General features: G+C 34.8%; 1 protein-coding gene across 1 annotated transcript; it reads left to right on the top strand.

Annotated features, from left to right (window-relative positions):
* Positions 1-473: 473 nt before the first annotated feature.
* LOC142354427 (uncharacterized) lies at positions 474-12,158 on the top strand. The gene is made up of 3 exons (XM_075406722.1): positions 474-603; positions 2,864-3,059; positions 11,778-12,158. The coding sequence occupies exons 1-3, from the start codon at positions 552-554 to the stop codon at positions 12,142-12,144; spliced, it is 615 nt and encodes a 204-aa protein (XP_075262837.1). The 5' UTR covers positions 474-551; the 3' UTR covers positions 12,145-12,158.
* The last annotated feature ends 5,317 nt before the right edge of the window (positions 12,159-17,475 follow it).

Below are 17,475 nucleotides of genomic sequence, written 5' to 3'. Positions count from 1 at the left end.
GAGGTACGCGACTAGTCAGCTCTGACTAGCTGGTCTTTACTTGAGCACGGGTTCTAAATCACAAGTTTTTGACCAAATCTAGCAACTACTTCTCTGTTGGCCACAGTTTGACAGGATTCAACTTAATTAGAATGACCTCTAAAAATCAGGAGTTCATAATATATGAGATTATTCAGTTCATTTTAAGAAGAACAATAAAACTTTGGAAAACCTCCAAAGCCGTGTATATGTATTGAAGGATTATACACAGAAAGTTGTTCCCTAATTTTATCAAGTCATCGGGGAAAAGCAAATGCATGAACTAATTCCCAATAAGGCAGGTAGTATGTGGGTGCATGATATCTAAAGGGATTTAACTTGATCCCGAAGTTTTCAGACTTTTAACCTTGATAAACAGAACTCTACTCGTCTAGTTAGTGTAACAAATTCCAGAATGTTGATCTCATTTTTGGATAAATACGTTGAGTTAAATACGTTGAGTTAATTTCAAAGTTCATAGCTGTTAATTTTCAATTTCATAGTGTTACAGATATAGTGATAATAGTATTTCCATGGAGCTATTAAAAAAGTTATCCTTGCTATTAATTGTCTTTCCACAAATTGGTAAAGCTTTTGAAGGCAATTTTTAGCGCACTATTGGTGATGTCTTGGGTGACCTTGGGTGTTTTGTTGTGTCCTCTCTATATATATTACATGTGTATGTGTGTGTGTGTGTGTGTGTGTGTGTGTGTGTGTGTGTAAGTGTGTGCGTGTGTGTGGGTATATATATATATATATATATATAAACATATATATATACATATATATACATACATATATATATATATATATATATATATTTATATGTGTGTGTGTGAGAGTGTGTGTGTGTGTGTGTGTGTGTGTGTGTGTGTGTGTGTGTGTGTGTGTGCTGTGCGTATATATATATATATATATATATATATATATATATATATCTATATATATATATATATATATATATATGTGTGTGTGTGTGTGTGTTTGTGTGGGTATGTGTGTGTAAGTGTGTGTGTGTGCGTGTGTGTGTGTGTGTGTGTGTGTGTGTGTGTGTGTGTTTGTGTAGGTGTAGGTGTGTGTGTGTGTGTGTGTGTGTGTGTGAGTCTGTGTGTGTGTGTCTGTGTGTGTACATGTGTGTGTAATTGTGTGTGTTTATGTGTGCTGTATATATATATATATATATATATATGTCTGTGTGCGTCTGTCTGTTTGTGTGTTTGTGTGTGTGCGCGTGCGTGTGTTTGTGTGAGTGTGTCTGTGTTTGTGTGCGTGTGTGTGTGCGCGTATGTGATTGTTTGTGTGTGTGTGTGCGTGCGTGTGTGTGTGTGTGTGTGTGTGTAGGTTTTTGTGTGTGTGAGTGCGTGCGTATTTGTGTGTATATGTGTGTGCGTGTTTGTGTTTAAGTATGTGTGTGTGTGTGTGTGTGTCTGTGTGTGTAGGTGTAAGTGTGTGCGTGTGGATGGATGTGAGTGTGTGTGTGTATGTGTCTGTGTGTGTGTTTGTGTGTATTTTTGGGTGTGTTTGCTTGTGTGTGTTTGAGTGCATGCGTGTGTGAGTGTTTATGTGTATGTGTAGGAGTGTGTTCGTTTGTAATTGTATAAATGTGTGTGTATATGTGTGTCTGTTTGTCTGCGTGTGTGTATTTGTGTGTGTATGTGTGTCCGTGTTTGTGTGTATGTGTGTAGGTGTGTGTGTTCGTGTGTGTATGTCTGTATGTGTATCTGTCTTTGTCTGTGTGTGTGTTTGTGTGTATATATTTGTGTGAGTGAGTGTTTGCATGTCAGTGTGTGTGTGTGTGTGTGTGCGTGTGCGCGTGGTTGTGTCTGTTTGTAAGTCTGTGTATGTTTGTTTGTATGTATGTCTGTATATATATATATATATATATATATATATATATATATATATTTATATTTATATATATATATATATATATATGTATTTATATTTATATATATATATATATATATATATATATATATATATATATATATACATATATATAATTATATATATACATATATATATATATATATATATATATGTGTGTGTGTGCGTGTGTGTGTTTGTGTGTGTGTGTCTGTGTGTGTTTGTGTCGGTGTGTATATGCGTATGTGCGCTTGTGTTTGTGTGTGCTTTGTTACTCCTTAATCTCTAATTTCTTAGTCTTTCGAAAGTTAATTTCTTTCTGTAGAACTGAAACTAAATCTTAAGTAATCTCAACAAAACTTTGTGAAATAAACAAAACAATTATGGGGAAAGTACTATGTGTTTTCAATTAATTTAGATTTTCTCGTTTTTCCAATTTTTCATGAGAAATGAAGTATTTTTTTTCTGTGACTCACACCAGAAATATTAAGTGTGAATATTTATCACACCTTGTTTGAACATATTTTTCACAACTTTTCATTTTCAGAAATTTTTAAGCGGTTAACTAATTTCCAATATTTTTACGCTAAGCTGATTTATAAATATCTTTGTAATTAAAGCCGTGCTTTATCTTTTACTCAGCAGACGCAGTTTATCTTCTGAGAATATTTCCATGACCCATTATTGATCTTTTTCTAATCCTTGACTTAATTTTTGCAATCGGGTTTTGAATCCAGTTTGGAAATACTATTGACAACAGAATGCAGTTTTGTTATTATTTTCATTTGAAATAGAAGACTATGATATAAAATGCATTATGAGTTTTCTAATTTCGGCGATGTTCATGATATTTTATAAAAATTTAACTTTGCGTACCGAAAATTGTAACTAAAAGTTGAAACAAATTCAACGTTACCGAGATAAGGTATAACTGACTTAGGCTAAATAACATTTTTAGTGTGGCTGTTTTAAATTTTAGAAGCAACATTTAGCGAAGAATTGCCAGATAAAAAATGCATTGATGACTCTTCTGGCGTGTGTCCAACCGGCTGGTGTTATTTCACCTATTACTTGGGAGTGAATCGATGCTTCAAAGCCCTTCCCGATCAATTCACTAACTTCTACGAGGTCCTTCCTTATTGCACTATGGCCCTTCAAATCGCCGATGAAAACTGGTTAATATTTATCCACTATCCTGCAAATCCCGGGTCAAAATCTGCGATCAAGTTTATAAAAAAATGCAAAAAGTGGACCCCAATGTTTGAATTTTGGTGTGACTCGGGGAAAAATTAGGAAATGATTGGAAAAAAATGCAAAAATGAACGCAATTCAAAAAAATGGTCATATTAGAGGTTTTTTCTATTACTCGCTTTAAATAATATTTAAAGCCTATCAAAAAAGTGACCTGACTAAAGTATACTATTTATTTTTTGTAATTTTGTGAGAGCTTATTCATCCTTTAAGAAAACTAAACAATAAATTTTTAAAGTTCGAAAATTTTTTTAAAATTTAAATTGCATTATCCAACAGTTTTCTGGAAACTTTAACTTCCGTTAACGAGATAAGTAAAACAAAAAAAAGATTGAACATATAAATTTTGGTTTAACAAGAATTGCGTGAATTGCGTTTGAACATAAAGTTCCGACCCCGCTCATCCACTCTTTTGACATAAATGTCTACCAAATGAAGGGCAGATAGAAAACCCAAAGAAATTCAAATATTTTTCAAGAAAATACCTATGAACAAAAAGATCACCTTCAATGCCAATAACTCAGTGGAGTAAAAAAAAACTCGGCATTAGATTGATGAGATCAATTATTATTGAGAAAGCTACTCAAGACGAACAACAAAATCAAACAACAATAGCAACAAACATTAATTACATCCAAAATCATATTTCCATTTAAAAACTTATTAACAAGGTCAAAATAGCGTCGGATAAGACTGAAACTAAAGAAAATAACTCGTACTTCACTAGAAAAGTTGTTCTTCACTGTGGCTCGGAATTAATTAGACAAAAAAGATTAAAAAAAGCAAAGTCAAAAATTGCAAAGTAATGAAAACCATTAGGTAGCAATTGAAAACATCAAACATGTTTATTATCACATACGTCTCTATATTAGCGCATTAGAACTTGTTTTTATTCATTTTTTTATGCTCTTACAAAAAGAACAACAAATAGACAACAGACAAAATTTCAATTAAAAGTTGACAGTAAACGCTTTCGTAGACGTAAAGCCATATTTGTACCTCAAAATATGTTCAATTGAGCCTTCTTCGAACACCAATTATGTGATATGGGACCTCTAATTAATAAGAATTGGTAACAAAAAGACAAAAAACAGAAAAAGAGCTGAATTAAGTAATAATTTTCTATATTTCGAAAACAATTATTTTCAAAGTAATGAAAGCCAATAGCTACAAAATGAAATAATTAAATAAGTTCGTTCTTCTATTCGTCCAAACGAACCGCTTCATTTTCCAATTATGTCTAACGTTTTTTAAAAAAAGGACGTGAAATAGACAAAAATTAAGAACTAGTTTACTTTTTTTTGCAAAAAGGTGTGCAAAGATAGTAAGTTCATATTGAATTCTTTAAAAAACCTTAGATTTTGTCCAACTGCACCATTTCTCAGGAACAAAAATGTCCTATGTGACCGTTGAATAACGGATATAGGTAACAATTAGACAGAAGAACAAAAATGCAAAGTTTAGAACTGTTTTTTTTTGATTTTTTGAAAACAATTGTTTTCAAAGTCGTGGGAGCCATCAGCATTTTGCTTAAATCCGAATTTGGGCTCATTTTTTCCTCCAGAAAAAGCCATTGAGATCTGCCATTAACCAGGAAATTTCTTTCGACTAAAAAGAAGAAGTAAAACGACAGTTGAATACAAACGAAAAAAAAATTAATTGAATTCTTCGAGAAAGGGGCGTCGAAGCCATTGAAACCATAATCTATGCCTTTCAGGACATTTATTTGTTCAATTGTGCCTGAATATGAGCGCCAATAATGTAACACGTGGACTGTCAAAAATGTGATAAGGTGACAAAACGAGAAAAAACATGAATATGCGCCAATGCTTAATAATAAAAAATAATTGTGAACTCTAATAGTATCAAAGGCAGAAAACCGTAACTGAACGCGTAAACCAAAAAAAATATCAAATTTTAATTTAGTAGAAAGACGAGCAGGGAAAAGCATTCTTTTTTTGCGCACAATAAGCTGCAAGTTGACAAAATTAACATAAAAAAGTGGCAAAGTTCATAAGCCATTGTTTATTGAAAGATCAAACACTTTTAAATGTTAAAATGACCATAATATATCGAGTAAAGAACCCATATGCGTTATTCAGGAACTGCTTAGGTATCCATTTGGGCCTATCAACAATGAGCTTAAATTGTTCTGTGATTTAAATTGTTCTGTTCTTTAATTAAAACGAAAAATTTCAAAATTAGTCTATAAAAAAAGACCAAGTGATTACAATCCGAATTATGTTTTTGAGCTGTAACAGTCTAATGTTGGACCAAAATCAGCCTTATTATTGCTGTTTGTGCATTGAGAACACTCATTTGTTTCGATTGCTGTTGATATAGATAATTTGTTAGTTAAAACATTTAAAAAAAGTTCTGCGTTTTTGATAATCATAGAGTAAAGTTAACAAAAAACGGCAAATTTTTAATTCCAGACCACTGTCAATGGAAATTGAAGTAGGGCCAGCTCTTTTTTGCAGTTAATAAAGATTCTGTTAGTTGTTTTTGGATTTTTACTTCCAGCAAATTCAATCAAAGTGTACTAAAGGAGCTTATTTTGGGCAACTTTTGATGAAAAAGGCTGAATTTTGAAAATTTAGCCAAATTGTATCGAAACAGTAAACAAAACTTTTTTGTCCTTGAAAACAAAATCAACAGTACTTTTTGTAACACTTTTTACACTTTGAATAGGCAAAAACTCCGGCAAAATGTGAAAAATATAGAGCAATTTGGTCTAATATTCACAAAAGTTAAACCACTATAATTTGCTCTAGAAAACGAAATTCAAGAAAAATCTTTTTAATTCCATCTTCTGCATTGGACGGGCTTTGTAAAGATACCACTCACAAATCTCTTCGATGAATATATCGATCGGTCAAATTTGTCTGAACAAAAAAATCTCAGCTGAATATATAAATCATCCCCCTTCAAGAGTGGTCGGAACAAAGATAGTACTCGAGTAATTAAAATATAGTGCCATAATTGAAAGTTGAATTAAGTGCAAAATCTATTTTAACCTATAATTCGCTTCAAGAAAATAAATATATTGGAATTCATTTATATAAGAATTTGTTATTTTTTAAACCCTAGTTCAAAATCTTGTGATGCAGTAAGAAAACATCTGGTGAAGCAATAGCCACGTTCTTGAAAATTTTCGCAAGATATGTTAAATTTTTGTTCCAAGGGTGTGATCTACAAGAAAACGCTTCTCTTGCATAAAACTTTGAGACCGATAGCTGCATTCCAAGGATTGGGAAGAACTGAATAACTAATACCGCTTCTTTATTAAGTTCCTGAGAATAATTGTGCTGTTTCCTCTTACTGATAAATTGAAATACACAAAAAAATTATGTGGGAGTTTTCAAATTTAGCACATTTTTTTCTCGACTCGAGTGGGTACGAATTTGGTATAACTTCTCTCATTATTCTTCTCTCTTACTCTTGTATCTTTTTTGGGCACCAATAAATAACTCAATATATGGATAAGCAGATTGTGTATAATATACATTAGGATGTTTAGGCGTCGCATCGTAACTAGATAAAATTACAAATATTATTCTGACTTATTAGTGATACCAAAAGAAATTGTTACAGGCCAAGTAGCAGATGACCCGATTGGATTGTTCGACATTTTACAAGGAATGTCGACAACCCTCGTTCTTCGAAGACAATTACTCTATCGTACATGAACATTTATACTAAATTACTTATACATCCAGCTTAAAGCTGTTGAGCTGTTCAGACTCTAAGCAGGTATGTTAATAAACGAAAATGGCGCGGAATCAAATTGTTTTCCTTGCAAGCCTAGTGCTGTAGTCATTACACTGGCAAACTGGTCTTTTGCTCTCGAACTAATTCAAATATAACTAATTCTTTAGTTTTTTTTGTTGATCCCCAAGGCTTCATCTCTCAAACCAAGTCTACGCCATACAAATAGAGCCTGTTGTCAATTTTTATCTCATGCGCAAATTATTTCCCAGTTTTAGTCCTCGACTTATGAAAAGACTTATTATTCCAGTGGGGGGTCCAATATTAACTATAACTACACGTTCCAGCACCACGTTAAAGTTGAGCAGCAAGTTTTTTTCATGTGTAGAGCAAGAGTTTGTTCTTTAACATACTTGAGTAGAGAATTGTTCTTTTGCATGTCGATCAAATGGTTGTTTTGTCACTAGTTATAATTACGTATTGCCATTTTTGGAAGTTTAACATAAAAAACAGCTAACAGTTTGCGGTAATATATCAAGAAAATGGCGTTTTTATTGAGATAAATTAATTGTCGGAATTACTCTGTCGGAATTATTGTCGGTTAAGTACCCTAGTGATCGAAGAATTCAATTTCTTACAAGAATCTGGCAAGAAATCTTGCAAAATCATGCATAGTTCTTCCATTTTTCTTACAAGATTCTTGCAAGAACTGAATTCTTCTTGCAAGATTCTTGCAAAAATTGAATTCTTCTTGCAAGAATCTTGCAAGATTTTTTATTTTTCTTGCAAGAATCTTGCAAGATTTTGAATTCTTTTTTTGGTTACCTGGCTAGATGGCGATGGCAGACGAGCTAAAAATGTCAAAGTTAAGCATGAAATTGTGTTGGAAAATTTGCTCAAGCCAAGTTAAGACTGACTTTTTTGAGCTATTAACAGTATAATTTGGGGGTTTTCCCTCCTCCTTTTTAATTCCGGGCTTGGGACCGGCAATGGCGGAGTTACAAACAGATAGCTATGGGGAAAATGAGCGATAACCTAGCAAGAAATAGGCTCAAACTCTATCTTCAAACAAAACAAAACAACAAAAAAGCAAATTATATATAAAATGGCAATAAAATAGTCGGAAAAAATCTCAAGTTGAATTACAAAATCAACTTATTGAGATCTTCCAGTATGTTCTGGGTGTGTTCCCCTCCTCCCCCCTCTCCTCCGGGCTTGGGACCGGCAATGTCGGAGTTACAAACAAATAGCCATAGGAGGAATGAGCGATGACCTAGCAAAAAATGGGCTCAAACTCTATCTTCAAACAAAACAAAACAACAAAACAGCAAATTATATATAAAATGGCAATAAAATAGCCGGAAAAAATCTCAAGTTGAATTACAAAATCAACTTCATTGAGATCTTCCAGTATGTTTTGGGTGTTTCCCCTCCTCTTTTCTCATCCGGGCTTGGGACCAGCAATGTCGGAGTTACAAACAAATAGCTATGGGGAAAATCAGCGATGACCTAGTAAAAAATAGGCTCAAACTCTATCTCCAAACAAAACAAAATAACAAAACAGCAATTTATATATAAAATGGCAATGAAATGGTCGGACAAAATCTCAAGTTGAATTACAAAATCTACTTCATTGAGATCTTCCAGTATGTTCTGGGTATTTTCCCCTCCTCCTTTCTCATCCGGGCTTGGGACCGGCAATGTCGGAGTTACAAATAAATAGCTATAGGAGGAATGAGCGATAACCTAGCAAAAAATAGGCTCAAACTCTATCTTCAAACAAAACAAAACAACAAAACAGCAAATTATATATAAAAAGGCAATAAAATAGTCGGAAAAAATCTCAAGTTGAATTACAAAATCAACTTATTGAGATCTTCCAGTATGTTCTGGGTGTGTTCCCCTCCTCCCCCCTCTCCTCCGGGCTCGGGACCGGCAATGTCCGAGTTACAAACAAATAGCTATAGGAGGAATGAGCGATGACCTAGCAAAAAATGGGCTCAAACTCTATCTTCAAACAAAACAAAACAACAAAACAGCAAATTATATATAAAATGGCAATAAAATAGCCGAAAAAAATCTCAAGTTGAATTACAAAATCAACTTCATTGAGATCTTCCAGTATGTTTTGGGTGTTTCCCCTCCTCTTTTCTCATCCGGGCTTGGGACCAGCAATGTCGGAGTTACAAACAAATAGCTATGGGGAAAATCAGCGATGACCTAGTAAAAAATAGGCTCAAACTCTATCTCCAAACAAAACAAAATAACAAAACAGCAATTTATATATAAAATGGCAATGAAATGGTCGGACAAAATCTCAAGTTGAATTACAAAATCTACTTCATTGAGATCTTCCAGTATGTTCTGGGTATTTTCCCCTCCTCCTTTCTCATCCGGGCTTGGGACCGGCAATGTCGGAGTTACAAACAAATAGCTATAGGAGGAATGAGCGATAACCTAGCAAAAAATAGGCTCAAACTCTATCTTCAGACAAAACAAAACAAAAAAACAGCAAATTATATATAAAATGGCAAAAAATAGTCGGAAAAAATCTCAAGTTGAATTACAAAATCAACTTCATTGAGATCTTCCAGTATATTCTGGGTGTTTTCCCCTCCTCATTTCTCATCCGGGCTTGGAACCAGTAATGTCGGAGTTACAAACAAATAGCTATGGGAACAATCAGCGATGACCTAGTAAAAATAGGCTCAAACTCTATCTCCAAACAAAACAAAATAACAAAACAGCAATTTATATATAAAATGGCAATGAAATGGTCGGACAAAATCTCAAGTTGAATTACAAAATCTACTTCATTGAGATCTTCCAGTATGTTCTGGGTATTTTCCCCTCCTCCTTTCTCATGCGGGCTTGGGACCGGCAATGTCGGAGTTACAAACAAATAGCAATAGGAGGAATGAGCGATAACCTAGCAAAAAATAGGCTCAAACTCTATCTTCAGACAAAACAAAACAAAAAACAGCAAATTATATATAAAATGGCAAAAAATAGTCGGAAAAAATCTCAAGTTGAATTACAAAATCAACTTCATTGAGATCTTCCAGTATATTCTGGGTGTTTTCCCCTCCTCAATTCTCATCCGGGCTTGGAACCAGCAATGTCGGAGTTACAAACAAATAGCTATGGGAAAAATCAGCGATGACCTAGTAAAAAATAGGCTCAAACTCTATCTCCAAACAAAACAAAATAACAAAACAGCAATTTATATATAAAATGGCAATGAAATGGTCGGACAAAATCTCAAGTTGAATTACAAAATCTACTTCATTGAGATCTTCCAGTATGTTCTGGGTATTTTCCCCTCCTCCTTTCTCATCCGGGCTTGGGACCGGCAGTGTCGGAGTTACAAACAAATAGCTATAGGAGGAATGAGCGATAACCTAGCAAAAAGTAGGCTCAAACTCTATCTTCAGACAAAACAAAACAAAAAAACAGCAAATTATATATAAAATGGCAAAAAATAGTCGGAAAAAATCTCAAGTTGAATTACAAAATAAACTTCATTGAGATCTTCCAGTATATTCTGGGTGTTTTCCCCTCCTCATTTCTCATCCGGGCTTGGAACCAGCAATGTCGGAGTTACAAACAAATAGCTATGGGAAAAATCAGCGATGACCTAGTAAAAAATAGGCTCAAACTCTATCTCAAAACAAAACAAAATAACAAAACAGCAATTTATATATAAAATGGCAATGAAATGGTCGGAAAAGTCTCAAGTTGAATTACAAAAACAACTTCATTGAGATCCTTCAGTATGTTCTTGGTGTGTTTCCCTTCTCCTGTCTTATTCGTTTTGTACAATTAGTTTGTTGTGGTATATTGCGAAATATCAGTAAAAAAAATTGTGATTGTTGTTTTCTCTTTGCCCATAAAAAAACATTTCTTTGAACAAGATCAAAACGGAGTTGATGTTCCATTTACCAGAAAATTGAGGTTTATTTTCTTAGATAAACACTAAACTATGGATCGAATGAAAGAACAATAAAAAATGAAATTTCAAGAACACATCGATATATTTTGATTGAAAAAACTTCAAGGACATTAACACCAATAGCTATCAACGGAAGCATCAATTGGGTTCATTCAAAACTCAATAGGGAGATAGCTACACCTCACATTATGCGGAATTTTTTACGACAACAAAAACATGCTAAATTACCGACAGGATAAGAAACAAAAATTCCAATTAATTGTTTCTCTAAAAATAATTTTTTTAAATTAAAAATAAGAAAAGGATTGAAAATTTTTTCGTCTTTTATTAGGTAAATTGAACTTTAAGAAGACGTATTTGATTGCCTCGAGTTCCTCTAGCTATTTGTCGGAAAGTTGTTTTTTAAGTCGAAATCTTGCAAGAAACTTGCAAGATTCTTGCAAGACTTCACCTTCAAAAGGCGTGTACAAAAAAAATTGATTTAGGATCAGTTTTGCTGATCAAGAATACTGATATCAGACATTTCATTTGGTTTTAAGTTAGTTTCAGCTACCAATTATACACAAATAAATTTTCCAGACTTCAAAAACTTGCAAGAATCTTGCAAGATTTTGAATCCGGGCTAATTTTTTTTCATTGAATTAGGTTTTGTAATTTGTTTGATAAACAATAATTTGTTTTAATGATTTTTCCTAAAACATTTGTACCCCGATTTATTTTTTGCCTTAATTGATATCTTGCAAGATTCTTGCAAGAATCTTGCAAGTTTTGAATCATCTTGCAAGATTCTTGCAAGATTTGAATCCGCTCATCACTAGGGTAGTAACTAGTTAAAGTAGCTTTAGCAATCCTCATTTAGTGAACAAAGAGTCTAGTGATTTAGTTTCGGGTTGAGCATTGTCTTTTATTGATTCGAGGGCTAAACCTGGGATTAGTTTCTGCTCTCTCAACCCTCTAACATGTTCAATTTTTTATTTTCCAGGAAATTTGAAGCGCATGTATTTGAACCACGCAAAAGTGACGACATTATTCATGTTCGTAAGTGGCTTGAAGAAGAAAAGACTGTCTTTCAAGCTAAAAGCAAACTTTGGCTAGGTTGGGTGAAACCCCGTCAAATGGACGGAACCGGAAGATATCCCAGATTTCGAAGTGCTTGGAGGAAAGGGACTATGGAAGATGAAATGGACGAATCAATTTGGTATGGCAAAGAGTCAGAAAAAGAAGACAACTTCTGCGCCGAAAGTGGTGCCAATAAAACGATTGCTGTCGCTTGCTCTCGCAAGCAACATGAGGCATTCGTCGTTTGCGAGGTTGAAAATGACTATTCGTCTAATTTTATTAATAAATAAATATATTTACTATAGAGCTATTTTTTAAATCACAGACAAGCTGAACGAATTCCGGAGTTGAATGTTACCTGAACGGTCATTTTCATAAAAAGCTAAGGTAATTTCCCGTGAAATAGAAATTAACAACAAAATAGCGTAATGAATAATGAAAGTCTATCCGTGGCAGCAACCCCCCCCCCCCCCGGGAATGATGATTTACTGCGTAATCACACCGTTGCATGCACTATAACGGCGGGAATAGAGTTTCTGGCTAATGAAATGCTCAAAGTGGTCTATATGGGTCACCGTGATTTTTCCGTCACCTATTTCCAAGCTTTTAAGTAACTAAATTTGACACTGAATACAGGTTACGCAGAATGAAAAAAATTGTGACTAGATTATCACTATTTTCCGTGAAAAACCAAAATGATTCAGAAACAAAAATTCGACATTTGCCACGTAAAGTAATGGGGAAGGAAAAAATTCAAACCCTCGAATAGGAAAAACCTTTAGGCTGAGTTCCCATTTGAAAAAAAAAACATTGATGTTGACGTATTAGGATGAATTTTTAATTGATATGTTATCCATTTATTAGGCGCAAATTATGCACATTATGGCTGTTTTTTAGACAAAATTTGGCGTTGAGAAAACTGTATCAATTTGTTTTTCTTTTGCGAAACCAAACTCGTGTTATGTGCTGTAAGTCAGCTCACAAACTATTCTTCATTTTTCATATAACAACCGCATTTGCAAACAGAATTTGACGGAGGTTCCAAAGAGAAGGTATTTGCATGACAAGTATCCGGATAGAAAATATGAACCAATGAACAGATTAAAATCAAATTCATACACTTATCAACACATTTTTTTACAATAGATTTAAACAGAAATCGAAAAGAAAATAAGTTTCTAGTTTCCATTTTATTGGAGTAAAATAAAAGTAAAAGTTTGGATATAATTTTTACAATATAGTCGATTTTTAAAATGTATATATATATATATATATATATATATATATATATATATATATAGGAATGGGATTAAATGGAAATAGGAGTGGGTCTGCAACCAGATACAATAGAAGGAAATACGAAGAAATACCCCTAAACTTAAAGACGTTTAGGGCAGCACCTGTCTAAGGAAAAATTGTAGAAAGAAAGTGCACAACAAAGGAAGATTTAATTCAGTTCAGTTTGAAATGTATGATGCTGCTTGCTCAACATATGGAAGGCATCTTCTAGTTGTTTGTACTAGAAGCTCAACTAAACATGTCGCTCTAAGATCGCGAACTGATTCTGCCATTACTTCATTTTAAATATGCTTTTAGAATAAAAATTTTCTGACCAAGGTTAAACTGTACCAGACATCTGTTATTGAACATTGAACCAGATATATGTTATGAAACAAAACTAAAATTAGATATGACCAGTGGGGGACAGAACTTCGATGAAATGGTGTGCTCCAAATCAATATGAGCCTACTGGCAATTTACGCTTGTACTGTGTAAGGCGAAAAAAGATACCACTCGATTCAGCGAAGCTTATAGATGAGATTGTGCAGTCCCTGAGTTCAGCAAATCTAGATGCAACAGATATGAATCTAATTGAACTCCCAGATCTCGCAACAATCAGCAGTAAGCACATTCCTATCCTAAGGTTCATTTCTGTTAAGTTCGGGTGAGATGGTCAGGGTTACTATCGTCAGTCATCGATGCTTGACAATTTCACACGCTCAGTTGGTGGAAAATTGGAAAAAACTCTTTGCGATTAGCAAATGTGTTTTAACCGCGTCTAATTGGTGTGGGGGGGGGGGGTGAGAAGCACAAGCAGCAACACGAAAAACAGTTGTTGAGCAGACTTGAGCCATGGAAGTTACGTGATTATGCTGCACTGTTGTACATGGCGGTCTCAGCGAAGCATTCAGCGAAATCTAGCAACGAGTCGATTGACTGTTTTACCTGCCGCGCGAAATCTCTTTGACTGCAGCGGCCGTTTGAGAGGGCCGCGAAAGATTTGCATTCTGGCGGTGTTGCACCTGACAATGCAGCAACGTTGAATGAAGTTAAAAAGCTCCATTCTTAGGAAAAGCGACCTGATCACCAATTTGATCAAGATGCTAACACGAACACATATAAATTTGACGAATAATTACACCTCTTCCCAATCGAGTCACTCTCCAAATTTACTGCAGCTTCGCCGCCAAAATGTATCCAGGTATCTGCTTCATGCATCTGAGCTGCCCCTGATCAATCAGAGCGAGCAATCAAAAGTTTAACGAATTTCGTCAAATTAGCCATGAGGGGTCAGTTTTTCGAAGTCATTGCTCCTAAGCTAAGTAGTGCAACAATAAATGCATTGAGTAAATTGAAAAGTGGCGTCCGTTTCATCGCTATTGGGGAAGTGATTCGACGCTATATTGCTAAATGCATAGCCCGTGACGCAAAGTTGAAGCCCCTTTTCAATTGATATTACCAGTCAAGGCTGCTGGTTAGGGCATAGCTCATGCAAAAACAATTTCCGTTGAAATACTGCAAAAAAACTAAAATTCCGGAATTCTTCATAATGATTTCAAAAATGCTTTAATTTTGGTGAAAAGAAGTAAGATTTTGGAAGCAGTTGGTGAATTCTTACCGAACGTTACCCCTTTTGAGATTTTTTGCTGCTCACAACACAGTAATTTGCCTTTCAACAACACATATATAAGTAGCAAAACGGGAGTACAACAGGTGGATCCTTTGGGGCGGCTTGAGTTCTCACTAGCTCTGTGGGCAATCATTTCAAAAGCTGACATAAAACTATCAATTTTAGTAAAACATAAATGATATTAGGATGACGGCATCCTTGCTGCTATTCATCAACAATTTTGCACAACATTCAATTTGTTTACTACTTTTTACTACTTTGGTTGAAGTCTGCGGTTTGGAGCTCAGAATAGAAAAATATGAGCTTTGGTCACCCGTTGACTTGAAAAATATAGATAACATTGAAAAATGAAATGTCAAAGAAAGACCCGAAATCTTGGGCGCTCAATTGGTAATCCCAGCTTTTTTGCTGTATCTTTGAGGAAAAGAGTAAAAACATAGAAAGACTGCTCAACAGCCTGGCCTATCTAGACGGCCCATCTTGTGCACTTGAAATTATTCGAAGCTTTCTTGGTGCCCCCAAAATGGTATATTCCTTCCGATCTAACACTCCTTCCGACACTGCTTCTATTATTCTGAAGGATTCTGACAATCTTCAGAGAACAACATCTGAGAATATGTTATGCACCGTTATAAGAAACAACACCTGGAATCACGCTTGTCTTCCAGCGAGCGAAACTGGCTTTGGAATTAGACAAACAATTGACCAATTGAAAGCGGCGTATATTGGGTCAGTGTCGCAGCCGGACGCTTTAGTAGAATAAATAACTGAAAATAACAAACATCAAAATCTTTAAAAAAAGACTAGAAGAATTGAACTAGAAGAATCTAAAAATTATACACAACACAACGTTCAAGAGGCACTTGACGATCTGTTTATTCTAACCTTCTTGGTAATCAAATTTCAAATTGGCAGAAATCTCGTTTGTTTTCACTAACGTTGTCTCAATCTGGTACCTGCTTTTCGCACGTCTAAACCACTGTGTGGGTTTTCACCTTCAGCATTGTCAATTCAGAGTCGCATTAAAGCACTGATGGATTGGTGTTCCAATATACATGGAGAATCAAAAATGTCCTTACTGTCAAAACGTTGGACTGGACGAGCCGGTTGATCACGCTTTAAGTTTTCATGGTTCGTTGGAGGAGATGACATCAAGGCACGACAGTGTGAGGGATAGAGTATTTGCTGCTTGCTCGACTGCAAACTTAGCACCCGTGTGCGAACAGAAATTGATTATCGATAACAACTCAAGGCCAGGAGGCTTATTTTCGCCCGTTATTAAGTGGGACAACCAGTTGCGTTAAATGTAACCATAACTTCCCAACTTCAGCTGGTCTGATTCAGATGCGCGTAGGAGATGTGGTTTTGCGCTAAAAAATGCTGGAGAAGGAAAATAAACCATTATGTTCACAGTTATGCCGAAGTAGGTATCCGTTTTACATCCCTCGCATTTAAATCTTTCGGGGGCTTCTCAGATTTGGTTCACAAAAACTTTGAAAAGCATGGCCTTGCTTGCCGATAATCGAAATTTTGAACCAGCTGGTTTATCAATATCTCACAGTCGGATATCTCAAGGAGTTGCAGTGACTTTAATGAGACTTTCAACCTCAATGTTGATCACCAGAAAACCTTTTTTATGAGATTCATTCATTTGACAAAAACCTCAGCCCCCAATGGTTAATTAATTGTGTTGGCTTGCCCAAATTTTAGTTGCCCCGTTATTGCTGTGCCAGAACCCATTTGTCACACAAGTAGTGGGGACGATGATCATTTTTTTTCCTGTTCAACCCGATTGTGTGAATTGACGAGGACGAAATTTCGAAGACCCGAATGTCTGGCGTTTTGGAACAAACATAAGGCAAAGACTCAATCGCATTGGTACAATGCTGATTTGTGTGTACAACCTGATCGTAGAAAAACTTTTTGAGAATCGACTAACCTTAGAACTAAATTCAACCATTAGTTCTCCAACCAAAAATTTTGTCAAAATCAGGTTTCACATTTTGTAATTAAATTTTTAGCTTCAGAAAAAAATTGATATCTAAAGGTGTTTGACAAGTCCACCTTGAAAAAAAATTTAATTACTCAAAGAATTATCTACGCTTCTTTTACACTTTCATATTCTCCAGACCAGTGAGTCTTTTGTAGCAGAAGTAGACTAAACATGCCCGAAAAAGCAATTCCCTCAAATTCCTTGTTTGTCTTTTTTGATTTTGAGAAACTGAAATGTTTATTTGTTTTGTTTCATATGACTGTAATATTAAACCTTTACTCCCGAAGTCACTTTTGGCCGATTTCTTCAAACATGTTCAACCATTCGCGCGGATTAAAATTTCTTTGCAATTGTTTTTCTGAAATTGTTACCCAAATTATCAAAAGACTCATTTTAACTTTTTTTCCAACTACACAAGTTTAAACTTTGTTGTTAAAAAAATATTTACTTAAACGCTTGTGTTGTAGCGGATTACGTTTGTATTTGCGAACAAGATACCGATTCCGGAGGGCTATGAACCCTTATTTTTGATATAATTGTCGACAACACAATTGAGCCGCACTGAAAGCTCAAAAGTGAATAAACTTTAGATTGCTATTGCGTTAGCAGGCTAAAGGACCTCTCAAGTAAAAGGTGTTGTGCAACAATCAAGTCAGAAGTGAAAACTTGAAAAAAGATTGACTTTTGTTCTTATCGCAACCACAACGAGTTGGTTGT

Source organism: Convolutriloba macropyga, chromosome 15 (assembly GCF_964194025.1).
Source record: "Convolutriloba macropyga chromosome 15, txConMacr16.3, whole genome shotgun sequence".
Taxonomy (NCBI): domain Eukaryota; kingdom Metazoa; phylum Xenacoelomorpha; order Acoela; family Convolutidae; genus Convolutriloba; species Convolutriloba macropyga.
The sequence above is the reverse complement of the archived record's forward strand: the minus strand, read 5'-3'. Positions and strand labels throughout refer to the sequence as shown.